Genomic DNA, 15,280 nt, shown 5'->3' on the forward strand with positions numbered 1-15,280 from the left:
TCTAATTGCTCCTGTGTAATTAGGAAATTCAGCTTCAGGCCAAAACGAGATTATTCAAACGGACCGTGGACGAAAACGTTGAAATTTATACGGAGACACATTTTCGTGATCTTTCCTCGACTCGTTATGAATTACAAGATAACTTGGACTATTAACTGAGTTGATAATGTAAACTGGCCACCGTAAAGAGTTTCAAAGTGGAAGTTTCGAGCGTTAGCCCTTCGTTAGAGCAAAAAACGAAGGGCAAACACTCGAAACCGGCGTTAGCTTTGAAACTCTTTACGTTGGCCGATATACATTATCAGCTCAGTTGATAGAATCAAATTATCTTGTTATACTCCTCCACCGACGCAGCACCACATTTTCCTTAGAAGCTTAACCCTTTATTCGTTATGAATTAGTTTGCAGTTTGCTCTGAAGCTCAACGACTCGGAAATAGCCACATGAACAAAAGAGAGTAAGGAAGTATTCAGGCATATCTAAATATGTTAATCTCAATGCTTTAGTTTTGTGCAAGAGCAGCAATTAGCTGGGTTTGTTAGGAAAATACGGTATAAACCAAAAATAGCTTGACGGGTGATATGATATGTACTTTTGGGCTTCATTAAAAAACTGAAATTTTTGCATAATAGCTCATCAGCTACCGCTAGTCTTCACAACCTGAGCGATGCTACTATATTCTAACAGTTCTGGTGAAAAGATGGCGACAAGAATAATCCGTTTGTCATTTACTCTCTGAACAAAAAGGAAGAAGGTGCAATGGAACTGCCAGTTTTCAATTTCAATTAATTCGTCAGTTTACCAAAACAAAAACTCCATTTGTTTCTTGCCTGAGAAATATTACGCAACCATTTCACAGGCGGTTAAAATATATTGAAGAGGACTCGTAGGCTCTCAAAAAAACATGGCTCAAAACTTCCATGAGTCATCTTTATTTCGTTTTTTCGCTAAATGGCGGCAGATGGACAAAGATACAGATGTCCGATGTCTGAGTTGGTTTATTTGTTCAGCCATCAGTACACTTTCTATTATTCACCGTCTCATGTAAATTTCCCTTTTCATTTTTTTTTTAGGGAATGCGTAATTCTCTCTACCTTTTTCAGATAGATCTTGTATTTCCGCACCCATTAAGAAACTATGAAAAAAATGAGTGGCTCAGTGTGTAAAAATTTCATTTTTAATTCCTTTAGTAGATAGTCTCACATTAATTTTTCAGGCATCTTTATCTTGCGGTATCTTTCATGGGCGACTTTGCACTTTGAAGATTCTGTCACAACATAAAACGACAGGGAAGCAATGCTGTCCGCTTTCAAAATATAATATACCCTTTTATTCACATCTCAATTACAAGCTATGTAAATTTTTCTATCATCATACACGAAAAGTCCACAAGTACACTGTGTCTTCAATATTTTCCTTAGTTATACCGCCATCATGTTAAACATTGTTACAATGTACAAGTCCACACGATTTATATCAATGACTTTTATGTCGCTCAAGTTTTATTGAGCCAGTTGGGTATTAAGTTCGGGACAAGCTGATCTCCTGGCTTCACCACGAACAGCAGCTGAACCTGCTGATGTTCATCTCAGATACCAGGAGCTTGTGACTCTCAAGTAAGATTTGAGTGCTCATAATTTAGAGTTTCTACGGCATAAGGTGGCTGAAAATAGATTATTTGTAATTCATTCTCCGGATAATGATACAGGAGATGCTATGAAATTGCTATTACTTAGTTTCAATGTATGTCTTATTAAAAAAAGAAACTTCCTCTACCTTTTGATAAGAAATATCTCGTAACCTATCCTCAGAAAGGTGATATATGAAGAACTAGTGTTCAAGCCCTCATCAACACTTGATGAGTCATCAGATTCTCATTCGGCCAGGTGGCCACAGATAGTTTAACGATTGGATAATCTTGAGGCTATCTAAAAAAGTGAGTGCTTGTGAAGAACTTTTCGTTTCTGAAAACAACCAGGTTAGTAAGGAGATGGAATTGACCGATGTAGTAAGCTGAATTTACTGGCCTTAAGTCGTAAAGCACCTTGTTAGCGTAAATCATGATGAACGGATCGTTTTGTGCAGACTTTTTGCTATATATCCCCTCTCATTCAGACTTGAGGAGGCTTCGGACATCTGTCATCGTTAACTGTGTCTTCAATATTTTCCTTAGTTATACCGCCATCATGTTAAACATTGTTACAATGTACGCAATGCGAAAAACGTTAACTTTGCCAACGACTTTGAAAACATTGTTGCTAAGTCTTACTGTTTCTGACGCTGGAGTTGGTTTATTTGTTCAGCCATTTTACACTTTCTTTCTGAGCAAGTGGTTAAAATTAGACGATCCAAGTTGCGTTGCTTACCATGTGAGGACTATTTCAGGTTATTTATTAACTACCGCTTCGTTCCTTGGTGTTGTGGCTGTAAGCGTAGACAGGTTCTTAGCTGTTCATCTTCATCTCAGATACCAGGAGCTTGTGACTCACAAGCGTGTTGTTATTGTGGTGATCTCCATATGGGTGTATAGTGTATCTGTTTCTTTCATCATATTATCGAGATCCTCCATTGCTCAGGTTCTTCTCAGTTCCGTTAATTTAGCTATTGGCTTCATTATTACTTGCGTGGTGTACATCAGGATATATTTAACTGTCCGACGGCATAAGAATCAGATGCAGTCCGTCCAAGTACTAGAAGAAGCTCAGTCTGATGAAATAGCATATTTTTCTGCCCTCACTAAATCCACAGTTGGTGTTTTCTACGTATATCTCGTTTTTTTAGGTTGCTATATGCCTTTTTTCATTTGCCTGGTTCTTGTTAGAATATATGGCTCGAGCATCGCTTTAAAACACTTTTATCTTTGGTCACAGACTCTCATTTATATTAATTCATCTTTGAACCCTGTCATTTACTGTTGGAAGATGAGACACGTTAGACACGCTATCATGGACATACTGCGAAATATGACTCGGAAAAGAAATCATCCATCTCGCGTACTTTACAGTCGGTCTTCAAATGCCGTCCGTGTTGATAATTGAGAGCTGCATACAGCCTGTTCTTAACAGATCGAATAAATACTTGAGACCTAACAAGGATGAACTTGTCTGTGTGGAAATGGAAATGGTTTTGAACATGAAACTAAATGAAAATAAATGATTTATTCACATATTAATACGTTAATTTCAAGCGCTATAGTTTACACAGGAGTAGCTATTAGTTAAATATGTTAGGAAAATAAATGAAATTTTGCATAACAACTGAGATCTCGCATATCATTACATACTGAGAGATGATATTATTTTCTTTGTCATTGCTAGCAAATTATATATCACGTAATTGAGAGTTTCAGCAGCAGAAGACGACAAAAAATGGTCCACTTGCCATTTATTCCCTTCATAATCAGAAATAAGGTACTATGAAACAGCGAGTATTCAGTTTCAATTGATTTACCTATACAAAAGCCGTTATCTGTCTCTTGCCTGAGAAATATTATATTACCTTTTGCAATTGGTTGAAATACGAAGAGCTCAAAACCGGCTTCCGCGAGTCGTCTTTGTTCACCCAGGTGGTGACAGCAAGATCTCACAGCTTCTGAACAAAAACTCCAGGAACGTATGGAAAGGAGAGTTTTTATAAAAACTAGGGTACCTATGCGGAAAACCAGTACATTAGCATGACAAAGGATCGTAAAGCATCTTGCGTTGGTCATGATCATGCACGGTTCGTTTTAAGCAGAAGTTCTGCCGCATGTACCCTCTCATTCTGACTTTAGAGATCTTCGAAAAACTTTCGTTGTCAACTGTGTCCTCAAAAAATTTCTTAGTATACCGTTATCATGTTGAACATTGTGACGATGTGCGTGATGCGAAAACGTCATTTTGGCCGAAGACTTTGAAAACGTTGCTGCTAAGTCTTGCTGTTTCTGACTTTGGGCTTGGTTTATTTACTCAGGCAATTTATACTTTCCCTCTGGTCAATTGGTTAAAACTAGTATCCAAGCTGCAACGCATACCTAGCATGTAACATTTCAGGTTGTTTATTTTCAACTGCTTCGTTCCTCAGTGTTTTAGCTGTAAGTGTAGACAGTTCTTAGCTGTTCATTTCATCTCAGATACCAGGAGCTTGTGACTCACAAGCGAGTTGTCGTTGTAGTGATCTCCATATGGGTGTATAGTGTATTTGTCTCTTTAAAGAGAGTAGTCGGGATCTTATTATTTCTTTTCCTTCAGCCATCATATTCATTCTCACATTTGTGATGCAAATACGGATATATTTAACCGTCCGAAGGCACAAGAATCAGATTCAGTCCACGCAAGTACAAGCAGAAGTCCAGTGTCGTGAGGCGACAAATTTTTCTTTCCTTATTAAATCTACAGATGGTGTATACTACTTATATCTCGTGTTTTTAGTTTGTAATTTGCTTTTTTTGCTTGCATGGCAGTTATGCGAATCTACGGCTCGAGCACTTTTACCTTTTCTCAGTGACTATCGTGTATCTCAATTCATCTTTGAACCTTTTCATTTACTGCTGGAAGATGAGGCACATTAAACACGTGATCATAGACATACTGCGGGACGTGTACTGGAATCGTGTAATCTTCAAGTGTCATTCATTTTGGTAACTGAACTCCTTAGTGTGACTAATATAACAAGGACTGTGTACAGTTTGTCCTCGGCAGATTAAAACAGAGAGATAAGAGAATTTACTTACAATTTTTGACATGATGCGACGGTCTAAATAAATGTTTGATCACATTTTTAGTAATCACTAAATGTAAAGGAATTGCGCTGGTTTTTAAATGCAGCAGACAGCAAATATTTTTGTTATGAAAGAAAATAAAGGTAAAATAAGGGAATCTAAATTATGCGTTTCAAGGTTATTTGTCCTCCCTTTTAGATTTTAATGGAAATTTTATAAAACAAAGAAATTGAACGCTTTGATCGAGAACCTTAACTTTTGAGTTGTTGATTTTACTAGTTTTTTGCCTTATAAACACCTAGTACGCGACGAGAGAGGTGTCTCTCTTGTGCGCGAATATGAACCTCACCCTATTTAGATAGTCAACTCACTGACTGCCCTTTCATGTGATCTAATTAAGAGGAAGTGCTCACTTGGTACCGACCAAGTTGACAAACGAACTTTCTATTTGACTTCTGTGGACTTGCAGGCCATTCTGAGCGAAGTTGATAAAGAAAAACGACATTAAAACATCACTGAAATCCAAGCTGAAAAATAAATGATGACGCCACACGAACGATTACACTGTAATTACAAAATACCTACAAAGCGGCATAAATTTCTTAGGCTCCGTTTTTTCTCCAATTACATCCTCATCGGCGAGAATGTATCACACATCTGTTTTCAAGATCTACAAACATCGTATCACAACCACGTTTTGCTTACACCACACACCATGACCAGTTGAACTAAAGCTTTAGTCTCACGATGAAACATTTAACACGTTCAAGAAAGTAGTTGTTCGATGTAATTCGAGCCGGTGACGAAGTAAAAATTTTAGTTACCCCACGAAGAATCGACCCTTTATCTTCAAAATAGAAGGCGCTGAAAATGGGAAAGAAAACCTTTATGAAAAAATTACCCTTATTGTCTTCTATCTGTTTTTTCATTTAGTGCACTTGGCTCATACAGCATTCTCGTTCATAAATTACTTTATTGATTTCATAACTTGCGAAATTGATTTAAGGAAGATCGCACAAGGTTCAAAATTTGAGAAATCGGGCCATCTTCAGAACTTTAAAATTACGTTTATTGAGTCAGTTTTATTGTATAAGTAGTATGTTTTCCAGAATGAAGAATTAATGTCTACCATCCCGAATCGAACCTTTTCCAGCAAATAGAGCTTATCTGCTCCGTCGCTAAACCCTCTCGCAGGTGATGGCAAGCAAATGCAAATACAAGTGATTGATTCATTTCTGACTGCTATCCTTTACGGGCAAATATGCAGCTCCTTTCTGCAGACTGATGGATTTACCTTTACCTGTTAGAGAGAATTAAACATCAACTCTTAATATGTTTATTTCAGAGAGATTTGATCAAAAATCGATAAAAGTACAAACCATATAAAGTCTCGTAGGTTTTCTCATAATTTGCCTCGGCGCTTTCCACGTTCATTGCTTCTCTCAGTGACTGGGGAACTACGCCTGTAAATAAATAAAATCAGCAAAAAAAGATAACAAAATGCGCTATTGGGTTGATAAAATTGATCGTTGGACCTGAAAGATGACGATGATAGAAAAATGGAGATGATGCTGACGAGAAGGATTTAGATGTTTTACCAGTCTTTAGTAAAATTAAGCTAGTTGAGGCAATCACCGATTAAAAAAGTGACAAAGGTTGTAACTAAGCAGTGTTCATACTTTCGTCAGTGAATCCCGCTAATTCCTGTATTTCTGCGTTATGCAGTTTATCAAAGGCTTCTGAGAAGGTGTGCACTGAAAACAGAAACAAAATCGGAACAGCCGCTAGCTCAACAAGCTATATAGATGAAAGCCATTACAATAAAACCAAATTGATTTTATTTAAGCGCTATCTTTCGACCAAAATAAACAAAATGGTTTTTACTAGCTGACCTATCCTAAATTATTCCAAAACTAATTCTTTGTCAAAACAATTACATTTGTTATCATTAAGCATTTTACCTGGATATCCTCCGTTATTCTGGATGAATTTGGTGGGGGTTTTCTCTAAATAAGGCAGAACACACAGTTTATATCGCTTGGGGTCTTCAATATCAGATGACGAATTTTCTTCAGACAAGCTCAATAAATATGTATTGAAGTGATAGTTTTATCGACTTCTTCATCCAAAATTATGAAACTATAACTTGATAATTTCTTGCAGTTAATTAATTACCTTAACTTTACCCACCTAGATTTGCGGTGAAGTTCTAATGTTGTGAAGATGTTTTTCCATTCAGCTTAATAAAGACAGACTGCCAAAAACTTTAAAAGGTAAGACGCTGGCTTTGTACTTACCCGGATCTCTGAGGGGGTTCTCATAATCCTCTAAAGAGTAAGGAAGCAAAGTTCGAAGCAAAATTCGGTTTCATTAATCTTTCGTGATGGTTGTATATAAGTGAGTGATTCTTGATTGTGTTAATTGAGTCGTGTAACAATCAACTTTGTTTCTAGTTCTCTACGGTTTATGTTTTAAGACAAAAGGTTTTCTTCTCCGAAAAAATTAGCCATCGACCATCGGTCCCAATGGCCAGCCTTTAGAAACATAACGATCATGGTGCAAGAAACAGCCACCTTACTTTGAGTGAAAGCTTGAGCCTCACCAGAGGGATTACTGACAAACCCTGCTTGTGTCTCTTGGGGTGGACCGTTGACAAACCCTGAGTGAAAGATTTGTCACTGCTCAGCGATATAACATCAGTATTAACAATAAACGATTAAGCAGAGGAATTCAAAAGACAAAGACGTACAATATGGTATTTTTGTTCTGTTTAGCAGTTAGAGTTTTGTACATTGCTCATTGGGGAATGAGTTTCAGATCTAACGAATAGTTTAGCTGTCCTTAGGTAAGAAAAAAAAGCGAAAAGTGATTAATTCTATACCTGACTGCAGACATGAAAGCCAACATATGACTGAATCCCCCCATCCACTCCTCCCTTCCCACCATCTTCAACACTGCATTTGGGAAACAGTAAGAAGATTACCTGCGTTCGGCATGCGCAGAGGAAGCTGATCATCATATTGCCGATCTAGATTCAGAGGTTGTTGGGAAATTGGCGTCACAACTGAAATATTACAGAGATACCAAAATATTTAACATAAGTATTCTTACTACTAAACGTCATTTTTCTTTGGTATTTTTACTAAACATAACACTTCATGTTAACAAAAACAAAGGAATTATTTTTTTCTTTTAATATAAATTTTAAGTTGTGATGAATTTGTGAGAAGTTTAGATGATAAACAACATAAATATGACAGGAGCAGCATTTTGGCAAGTTGTAAACAGTTGTTAGATTTTAAGGAAATTAGGCATTCAGTTAGCAAAGTTTCATGAACTGGCTGTTCGGAAAAAGGAGATTATTAGGTATAAAGACGTAAAAAACAGCAGAGGTTGCGATAACAACAAAAACCAAGTGACGCGCTTTTATGTAACCTTTGTTTTTTATCGACTTGAAATGAAGCGGTCTTTTAAATGTGTATTCTTACCGTCGCTATTTATACGAGCAATGCTCGTCAAACCAGCTGACGAGAAATAACTTTGAAGCTCTGAAAAAATTGAGGAAGAGATGAACAATATTTAGAAGAAGTCTGCTGTTCACTGGCTAGGTTTAAATCTAAGCTATTCATATTTTGGTGAAAAGAAGTACTCTAAAACTCCGCAATGTTCATTTATTAGAAGACAAAATAATAGCGACACGCTTGATCAATCTACTACGGGCAGAGATTTCCCACTACAACATCTAGGATTCGTTTAGAATCCTTATTTTGACAGATGTATCCTTAGTAATAAGGAAGGCTATTGCAAAAAGGCCTCTAAAGTAGAATTATCTTAGTGATTCTTTGACTTCTTTGCCTGGTAGGTAATGGCTCTTGCGACCAGATAATGACTCGAGTTGCCGGCGTGATTACTTAAATTTCGAACGTTTCTTTTAACCTACAATTTACTAAATGTCATGTAACCTACCACTTCCCTCCTCAGGTCTTTTGGGAACAGGACTGTCCACTGTGGTAGCTTGAAATGCAGTCCCTAAACCAGTAACGTCAGAAAAGGGAGAAAAACATGTTTGAAAAGAGGTTAAAGGACGTCTTTAAAATTAAAATCAGTAGTATTCGGCGGTTAATGTTAAGGAAAACTAAGGTAACGGACTGACGATCTTACAAAAATCGAAAAGTGAACGTTGCTCAAGAAATTAACTCACCGAAGTTAGAGGGAACTTCTGTTTCGTGTTGGTCATTGAATAATTCAGCAGTTCCTTGTAAAACAAGATTTTATGATAAAACAACATGATGAGAACAAAATTTTAAGGAAGTACAATATTTTAAACATCACGAGCTCAAGGTGGCTCGAGTAGTGATAAATTATGATGATATAAAAGCATAAAACTGGCTCAGGATGCTTTCAACGCAAATAATATTTGATCCTACCTTCTTTCATATTTTGTTCACTGTCTTTTAGAATTTTTGTTGAGTCAGACACTGTTTGAAGCAAAGAGTCTGTTAATAAAGTTAATTAAGAGATTGTTAATTACCAATTTAGTCTGCTACCTCAAAATTCTTCGAGGGTTTAAAAAACATTTCGCACGATAAGGGCGAATCATTTATGACTTCATGCAGCTCCTTAATACCTTCAGAGGCTGGAAGAATTTCCTCATTACTGACTTCATCCTCACTTGAGTGCAAGGTTGTAACTAAAATATTGAATGATAAAATGCCGGTTACAAAGGTACCAAGACTCGGTAAAAGGAAGGGGGGCGTGGGTGCGGAGGTTGGACTCTCTACGATGGGCTCTATAGATATCATGGTATGGCAGCTGAGAGCAGGTAGTTAAACCCCTTTTGGGCAGAAATTTGAAAAACACTTAATTTATATTCGGGTCTGAAAGCGTGAAATTGTTACACACCTTCGAGTCCCTTAAGTACCATGGCTATCGGTATTTAACATTGGGTTCATTTTCTGGTAGCTCAGCTTAGTGTTTTGATTAACATTAAGGATTTGAAGCTCTTCCCTGAGTATGAGAGGAATGGAATTTTATTTCGGATTTGAAATAGCATATCAAAAATCAATTATTTTGGCCGGCTGAGATACGGCGTGGGATTCGTTTAACGTGTTAACATTGCCTGGCCGGAAGTACTCTATTTGAGCCTTATAAATTCCTTCCCGTTTTTACCCTCAAGACGTAATTTTAAGTTATTTTCAAGCTTTCACACTTTCACTGGGGCAACCACTTGTACTGACAAACTTACTATCATTGTCTTCTGATAGAGGATGCGTTAAATGAGATGAAGATGGACGACGGATATGTTGAGTTTTCTTTTGGTAAAACGCAGGCTCTGATAAGAGAAAACAAACAACAGTCAGACGTCAGCCAGTCCTAAACTAACATCCTACATTCGCTTTATCCCTTAAATCTCCAAGTGCTTTTTTTCTGAACGCTTTTTACGGTTCATGAGTTTCTTGTATCTGAAAATTGAATGATCAATGTAGATTTGACTGTAGGTCATGACAGATAGAGGAAAAACGTTCTTAGAATTTAAAAGACTACATGCGCACGAAAAGTCATAAAACAGGCTTGTCAGGTTAGTGCTGAGGTAACGATGCACCAAACTGGTGAGAAATATGCTTTAAACATGACCCACCTATGTACAATTCTCTCTGACTCCCGAAAAAGTCCTTCTTCTCTGCATTTTCTCGAAAGAATAGAAAGCTCTTTAAGTGAATGGGTAACAAAAGTAACATCCTAATAAGGGGTATTTAAATGAATTCATATCAATAGCTTCTTCAAAATGAGAGAATGTACACAAATGCATGGAAAATGAAAAGTTTGAAAACGATTTAAGATGAAATCTGTTTGCTTACCAGACGAAACACAATCCTCAATGTAAGTTATTAAGTTCCCTTGTCTATCCTCAAACAGCTTGGCTTTTCTTGGACTAAAAAAACGCGGTTGAGCACTCTTTTGGTATTAGTATATCAGTATATTATAATGAATGAGCCGTAAAGCAGTTTCATGCTGTTACAAAAGAAATTAAGGATTACTCAGCCGAAATCACATGGGCTGATACAGGAATTATCAGCTTTTGGACGGAAATGCCCGTAGGCGCACCTAATCGATTGTTAGACTGGGCTCGGCCAAGTGTAAAGGGCAGAGAAAAAGCAAAATATGTCACCAGAAAAAAAACTGTAAACTTACAGATGAAACCTTTTGCTTGTGGTGAACCTGTGTAACATTCTTTTTGTGCGCTTGTTTGTCATCCTTCTCTTCAATGCCTCTGTAGTCTTCTTTTTTAACTTTATATTTCGATTCACAATGAATTTCATTCGACGGCATTTTAAACCTGGTGGATGATGATGACCTCAAGATGGTAACGAAAAATCACATCAGGTAAACGGCTCTGTCATTAGAGGAGAGTTTCACGAGGAGGCTGGGTACCATATACCCCTCGTTTTGAAAGGAATTCCTTTCAAGTTGTATTTCCAGTAAAATATTTTGACTAATGTCAGTTTCTGGCTAAAACTGCGCACCCCTCCCCTAACCAAACAAAAACCAACTGATAACAAGCTGGGGAGGAGTAGGTGAACAGTTGCTCAATAACTGACACCAATTCAAATGTTTTTAATTTCCAGTGAAATAATACTTAGTGATCTTATTTTGTCGCACGGACTTTTCAATGAAGTTTGAGTGGGCACCACATGGGTTACTCGCGGTGCATGAGCCAATTCACGAAACAAACTGATCAACTGGTTCTAGATCTTCCTGGGTCCACAGGACTGGAAGCGACCTAGAAATACCCTGAGAAAGGTCAGCATCGCAATAAGGAGTATACGAGGTTTTAACTGCCTTATCTTGATCCTCTCGTGTTCACAAGCATAGCTAGCACAAACTCTCCTTATTCACGACAAAATGATTTGTAACTTAACTCTATTTCATTTCTTTTTTTCATGTTTAGAATATTGTCGTTGTTAAAATTAAGTTCACCATGGTATGATATGATTTTACTTTTACTAAAATATTTCAACTTCTAAGGAAGGTGTCCATAACACGCTGTTGTATTACCCCAGAGGCCGTGCCAAACTTTCAGATTTTTCTCTTGCATAAGCAAAAATCTGAGTCATATGCATATGAGGTCTCATCTCTGACGAGGCGAAAAGGAAATGAAAATCGATAGCGTCACCGATCAACTTACCTCTTTCGTGTCTGTGATTAGAATGAGCCAGGGTGCTGTAATTGTCAGGATGTCTGAAGAATTTTGCATGAGTCAAGAGTCGCATGTGTTTATGACGCAAATGATCCTTTGATCGCCTTCCTTTGTGTTTTCCCCAAACAACACTTATTGTTAACACGAGAATAAAAAGAGCGCTTACAACACGGCAATACTTCATCGTTTTCGATAATGCCTAAAATAAGTGTCTCGTGTGTTCAACTGAACTTGAACAAGAAATGATTGTACATAAGGGTCCGCTGACTTATTTTTCTTTAAAAGTAGCCGTGAACTCTTCAAATCGAAGAAAAAAATTCATCAACTAGAGAGCAAGTTGAAGTACAAGCAGAATATATAATCAACAACAATTTGAACTCGAGTACTAAATAAGTAATGATTAAATGCGAAACTTCAGCACCTCCTGAAATATTTCATTACGCCGGTGACAATGATAAAAATCGCTGTTAACTTTAAAAACGAAAACGCAGCGCAAGTAAGGAGCAAGCAAAGCGGTGAATTCTTTTTTTCTTTGCTCATTTTTCCCCTCACTCATTGCATGGTTTTATTGGGCAGAAATGCGTACAAGCAATGTGGGCGTGGCTCACAATCTATTCCTCCGGGTACCAGGCCTTTGCTTTGAAACGTTTGAGTAGATCCTGATTGCCACAAATGTCTTTTTATCATGTTGTGCAAACGAACGTCTCACATCCAATGAGAACTGATCAAGATCTGAAGTGGTAGAGCATCGGAGCGCGGAATCCGAAGGTCTGAGGTTCGATTCCTCATGGGGACTCAAAATTTTTTGTCTTTGTTCCACTCTCGTGACAAGACGCAAAATATCTTTCTTTATCTGAAGTTTATGTCGGTGACAAGACATTATTGTTTTCAATACTGCAAAAAGGAGCTCGTAAATCCAAGATTTAAGAAAGTGAATTTCCTCCAAAATTGAAAATTTCACAAGCACTACCTAAAAAAGAAAGGACAGATGATAAACACGACTTTGGTCGTGGTACCAGAGGAAAGAGGAAGTGCATTAATTTTATTTTGAAAGAAAATGAAAATATCAAAATTCATTTAATAGCGATGGATGTATTGCTCTCAAACCAACGAGTAAATGTTGTAAGTCTGATCAGAGATACGAAATGGCTGAATACTTCTTAAATGCTCTAAAAATCTATTGAGGAAATATAGAAGCCCTCATCATGCAAATAAGTCAGAAGTTCAAGCGATAGATGTCTTTTAATGCCCAAGGGATTGTATCTTTGTACGAGACACACCCTTAAATTGATGAAGAGAAGTGTTGACTGACAACTACATCAGACTGATTTCGATGTTATTTCCCTCTAGCTGTGTATTTTATTGCTTCCAGAAGGTGACCGAGAACAAAAATCTTGATCTATAATCGTATTTTTAGTCCATGACCTTTTCAAAACGAAAGTCCTAATTCTAGTAAATTGCACGGTGTGCGTGATTTAGAACTGTTTGCAAGTTCTATAGGGAGATTCATGATCTTAATTCTTGTTTGAGGTGAATAAGCTGATGCTGCTGAGACTTGAGTCTGGTTAACTCCGCGGTCAGGTTCTTTCAATTACTTTTAAAATATATTCTCCCTAGAATGTCAGTTTGTGCCACGTGGAGGAGGGTCTAAATGGAGATAACCATAAACCGTAAAACGGCCGAACTATTTATCCGTTGGCCGAGAAAATTGACAATTTTTACTGTTACAGACACTCTTAGAGAGCTATGGCATTTAGTATCACACTAATTAGCTGTCAAAATTGAATTGATCAAATTGACCCTTGCTCACCATAGAGTCTCTAGTAGCTCAGTGGTTAGAGCATCCGACTAGATCACGGAGGGTCGTGGGTTCAAATCCCATCTGGGGCTCGGATTTTTAACTTTAATTTACTCACTTTGGATGGTTGGCTGCTTGATATGCCTTAACGTGACAGCGCGATGCTGTTAGTGAGTCCGCACTAATTACTTGGCTGTGTAACCGCGTGATGCGGTTCCAGTCAAGACCCATAAATTGACCCTTGCTCACCATAGAGTCTCTAGTAGCTCAGTGGTTAGAGCATCCGACTAGATCACGGAGGGTCGTGGGTTCAAATCCCATCTGGGGCTCGGATTTTTAACTTTAATTTACTCACTTTGGATGGTTGGCTGCTTGATATGCCTTAACGTGACAGCGCGATGCTGTTAGTGAGTCCGCACTAATTACTTGGCTGTGTAACCGCGTGATGCGGTTCCAGTCAAGACCCATAAATTGACCCTTGCTCACCATAGAGTCTCTAGTAGCTCAGTGGTTAGAGCATCCGACTAGATCACGGAGGGTCGTGGGTTCAAATCCCATCTGGGGCTCGGATTTTTAACTTTAATTTACTCACTTTGGATGGTTGGCTGCTTGATATGCCTTAACGTGACAGCGCGATGCTGTTAGTGAGTCCGCACTAATTACTTGGCTGTGTAACCGCGTGATGCGGTTCCAGTCAAGACCCATAAATTGACCCTTGCTCACCATAGAGTCTCTAGTAGCTCAGTGGTTAGAGCATCCGACTAGATCACGGAGGGTCGTGGGTTCAAATCCCATCTGGGGCTCGGATTTTTAACTTTAAAATTGATTTTGAGAACCTAAACACTCACAATAATTTATCACCTAAAAAGCTAATATTTGTTTCTGTTGTTGTTTTTTTTTAACCTGATATATCAACAGAGGTATATTCTTGAGGATAACAGTGGCTACGATTATAGCAGCTATGTCATCCATCAGAACTGACACAATTCTTAAGAAACAACGGCATTGATTGTCAACCTGTAAAAAGAAGTTGACGCAATCTCGTCAGATTTGATGGCCAAACAAACAACATAAGCGTTGGTAAGATTTTTGTAGTTTCAAAATATATGTTTCGAAACATCTTCAATACCTGACATAGTTAGGTCACAAAACGGTCAATCTGCAATTCTTGTGCTCTCATCAAGGTCATAAAAGAAAATTCGGAAATTAGCGAAGAAGAAAACAGCAGCGAAAATGGCACAAAGGCGGCTTTTCCTCTCGCAGGAGATTCTTGTGTCGAGCATCAAAGGAGGTATCTGTGAACATCGTCCACTGTCTGACAACTTAATTCTCTAGACCATAAATTCAGGGACGAGAGGTCCTTATCGATCGGCGATAACTAAAACTCAGCTAAAAACCTCAGCACCGACAGCCGAAGCAAATAAACAAGATCGTGGTAGGTCTCGCCTGAACTCGGACAGCTGCTCTCTAAATCATGTTAACGCAGATCAGCTTTCTTTCCATTAAATCACTCCTGCTGATTCACGAATTTAATTTATTCACTCGAGAACTGGTATCAGATCATAATCTATAGATCGTCTACGCA

At 37.9% G+C, this 15,280-nt stretch overlaps 2 protein-coding genes across 5 annotated transcripts; one reads left to right on the forward strand and one right to left on the reverse strand.

The window, feature by feature from the left end:
- Positions 1-2,060: 2,060 nt before the first annotated feature.
- On the forward strand, positions 2,061-4,847 carry LOC113681718 (histamine H2 receptor-like). Its single transcript, XM_089202385.1, has one exon. The coding sequence runs from the start codon at positions 2,061-2,063 to the stop codon at positions 3,036-3,038; it is 978 nt and encodes a 325-aa protein (XP_089058511.1). The 3' UTR covers positions 3,039-4,847.
- A 919-nt stretch (positions 4,848-5,766) lies between these two features.
- On the reverse strand, positions 5,767-12,243 carry LOC113681702 (uncharacterized). Of its 4 annotated transcripts, none has more exons than XM_089203701.1 (17): positions 11,886-12,243; positions 10,892-11,054; positions 10,558-10,631; positions 10,338-10,379; positions 9,945-10,031; positions 9,327-9,389; positions 9,127-9,177; positions 8,901-8,954; positions 8,666-8,728; positions 8,188-8,247; positions 7,683-7,763; positions 7,278-7,358; positions 6,997-7,026; positions 6,661-6,705; positions 6,379-6,453; positions 6,079-6,162; positions 5,767-5,999 (listed from the first exon to the last, which is right to left on the reverse strand). In XM_089203701.1, the coding sequence occupies exons 1-17, from the start codon at positions 12,079-12,081 to the stop codon at positions 5,929-5,931; spliced, it is 1,320 nt and encodes a 439-aa protein (XP_089059827.1). In that variant the 5' UTR covers positions 12,082-12,243; the 3' UTR covers positions 5,767-5,928. The 4 variants fall into 4 exon arrangements, with proteins under 4 accessions (XP_089059827.1, XP_089059824.1, XP_089059826.1 ...); XM_089203698.1 differs by having other exon boundaries at positions 9,127-9,195; XM_089203700.1 differs by having other exon boundaries at positions 10,338-10,388; positions 11,886-12,220.
- Between the last annotated feature and the right edge of the window lie 3,037 nt (positions 12,244-15,280).

Source organism: Pocillopora damicornis, chromosome 4, assembly GCF_964200805.1.
Source record: "Pocillopora damicornis chromosome 4, jaPocDami1.2, whole genome shotgun sequence".
In the NCBI taxonomy this organism is placed as follows: Eukaryota; Metazoa; Cnidaria; class Anthozoa; order Scleractinia; family Pocilloporidae; genus Pocillopora; species Pocillopora damicornis.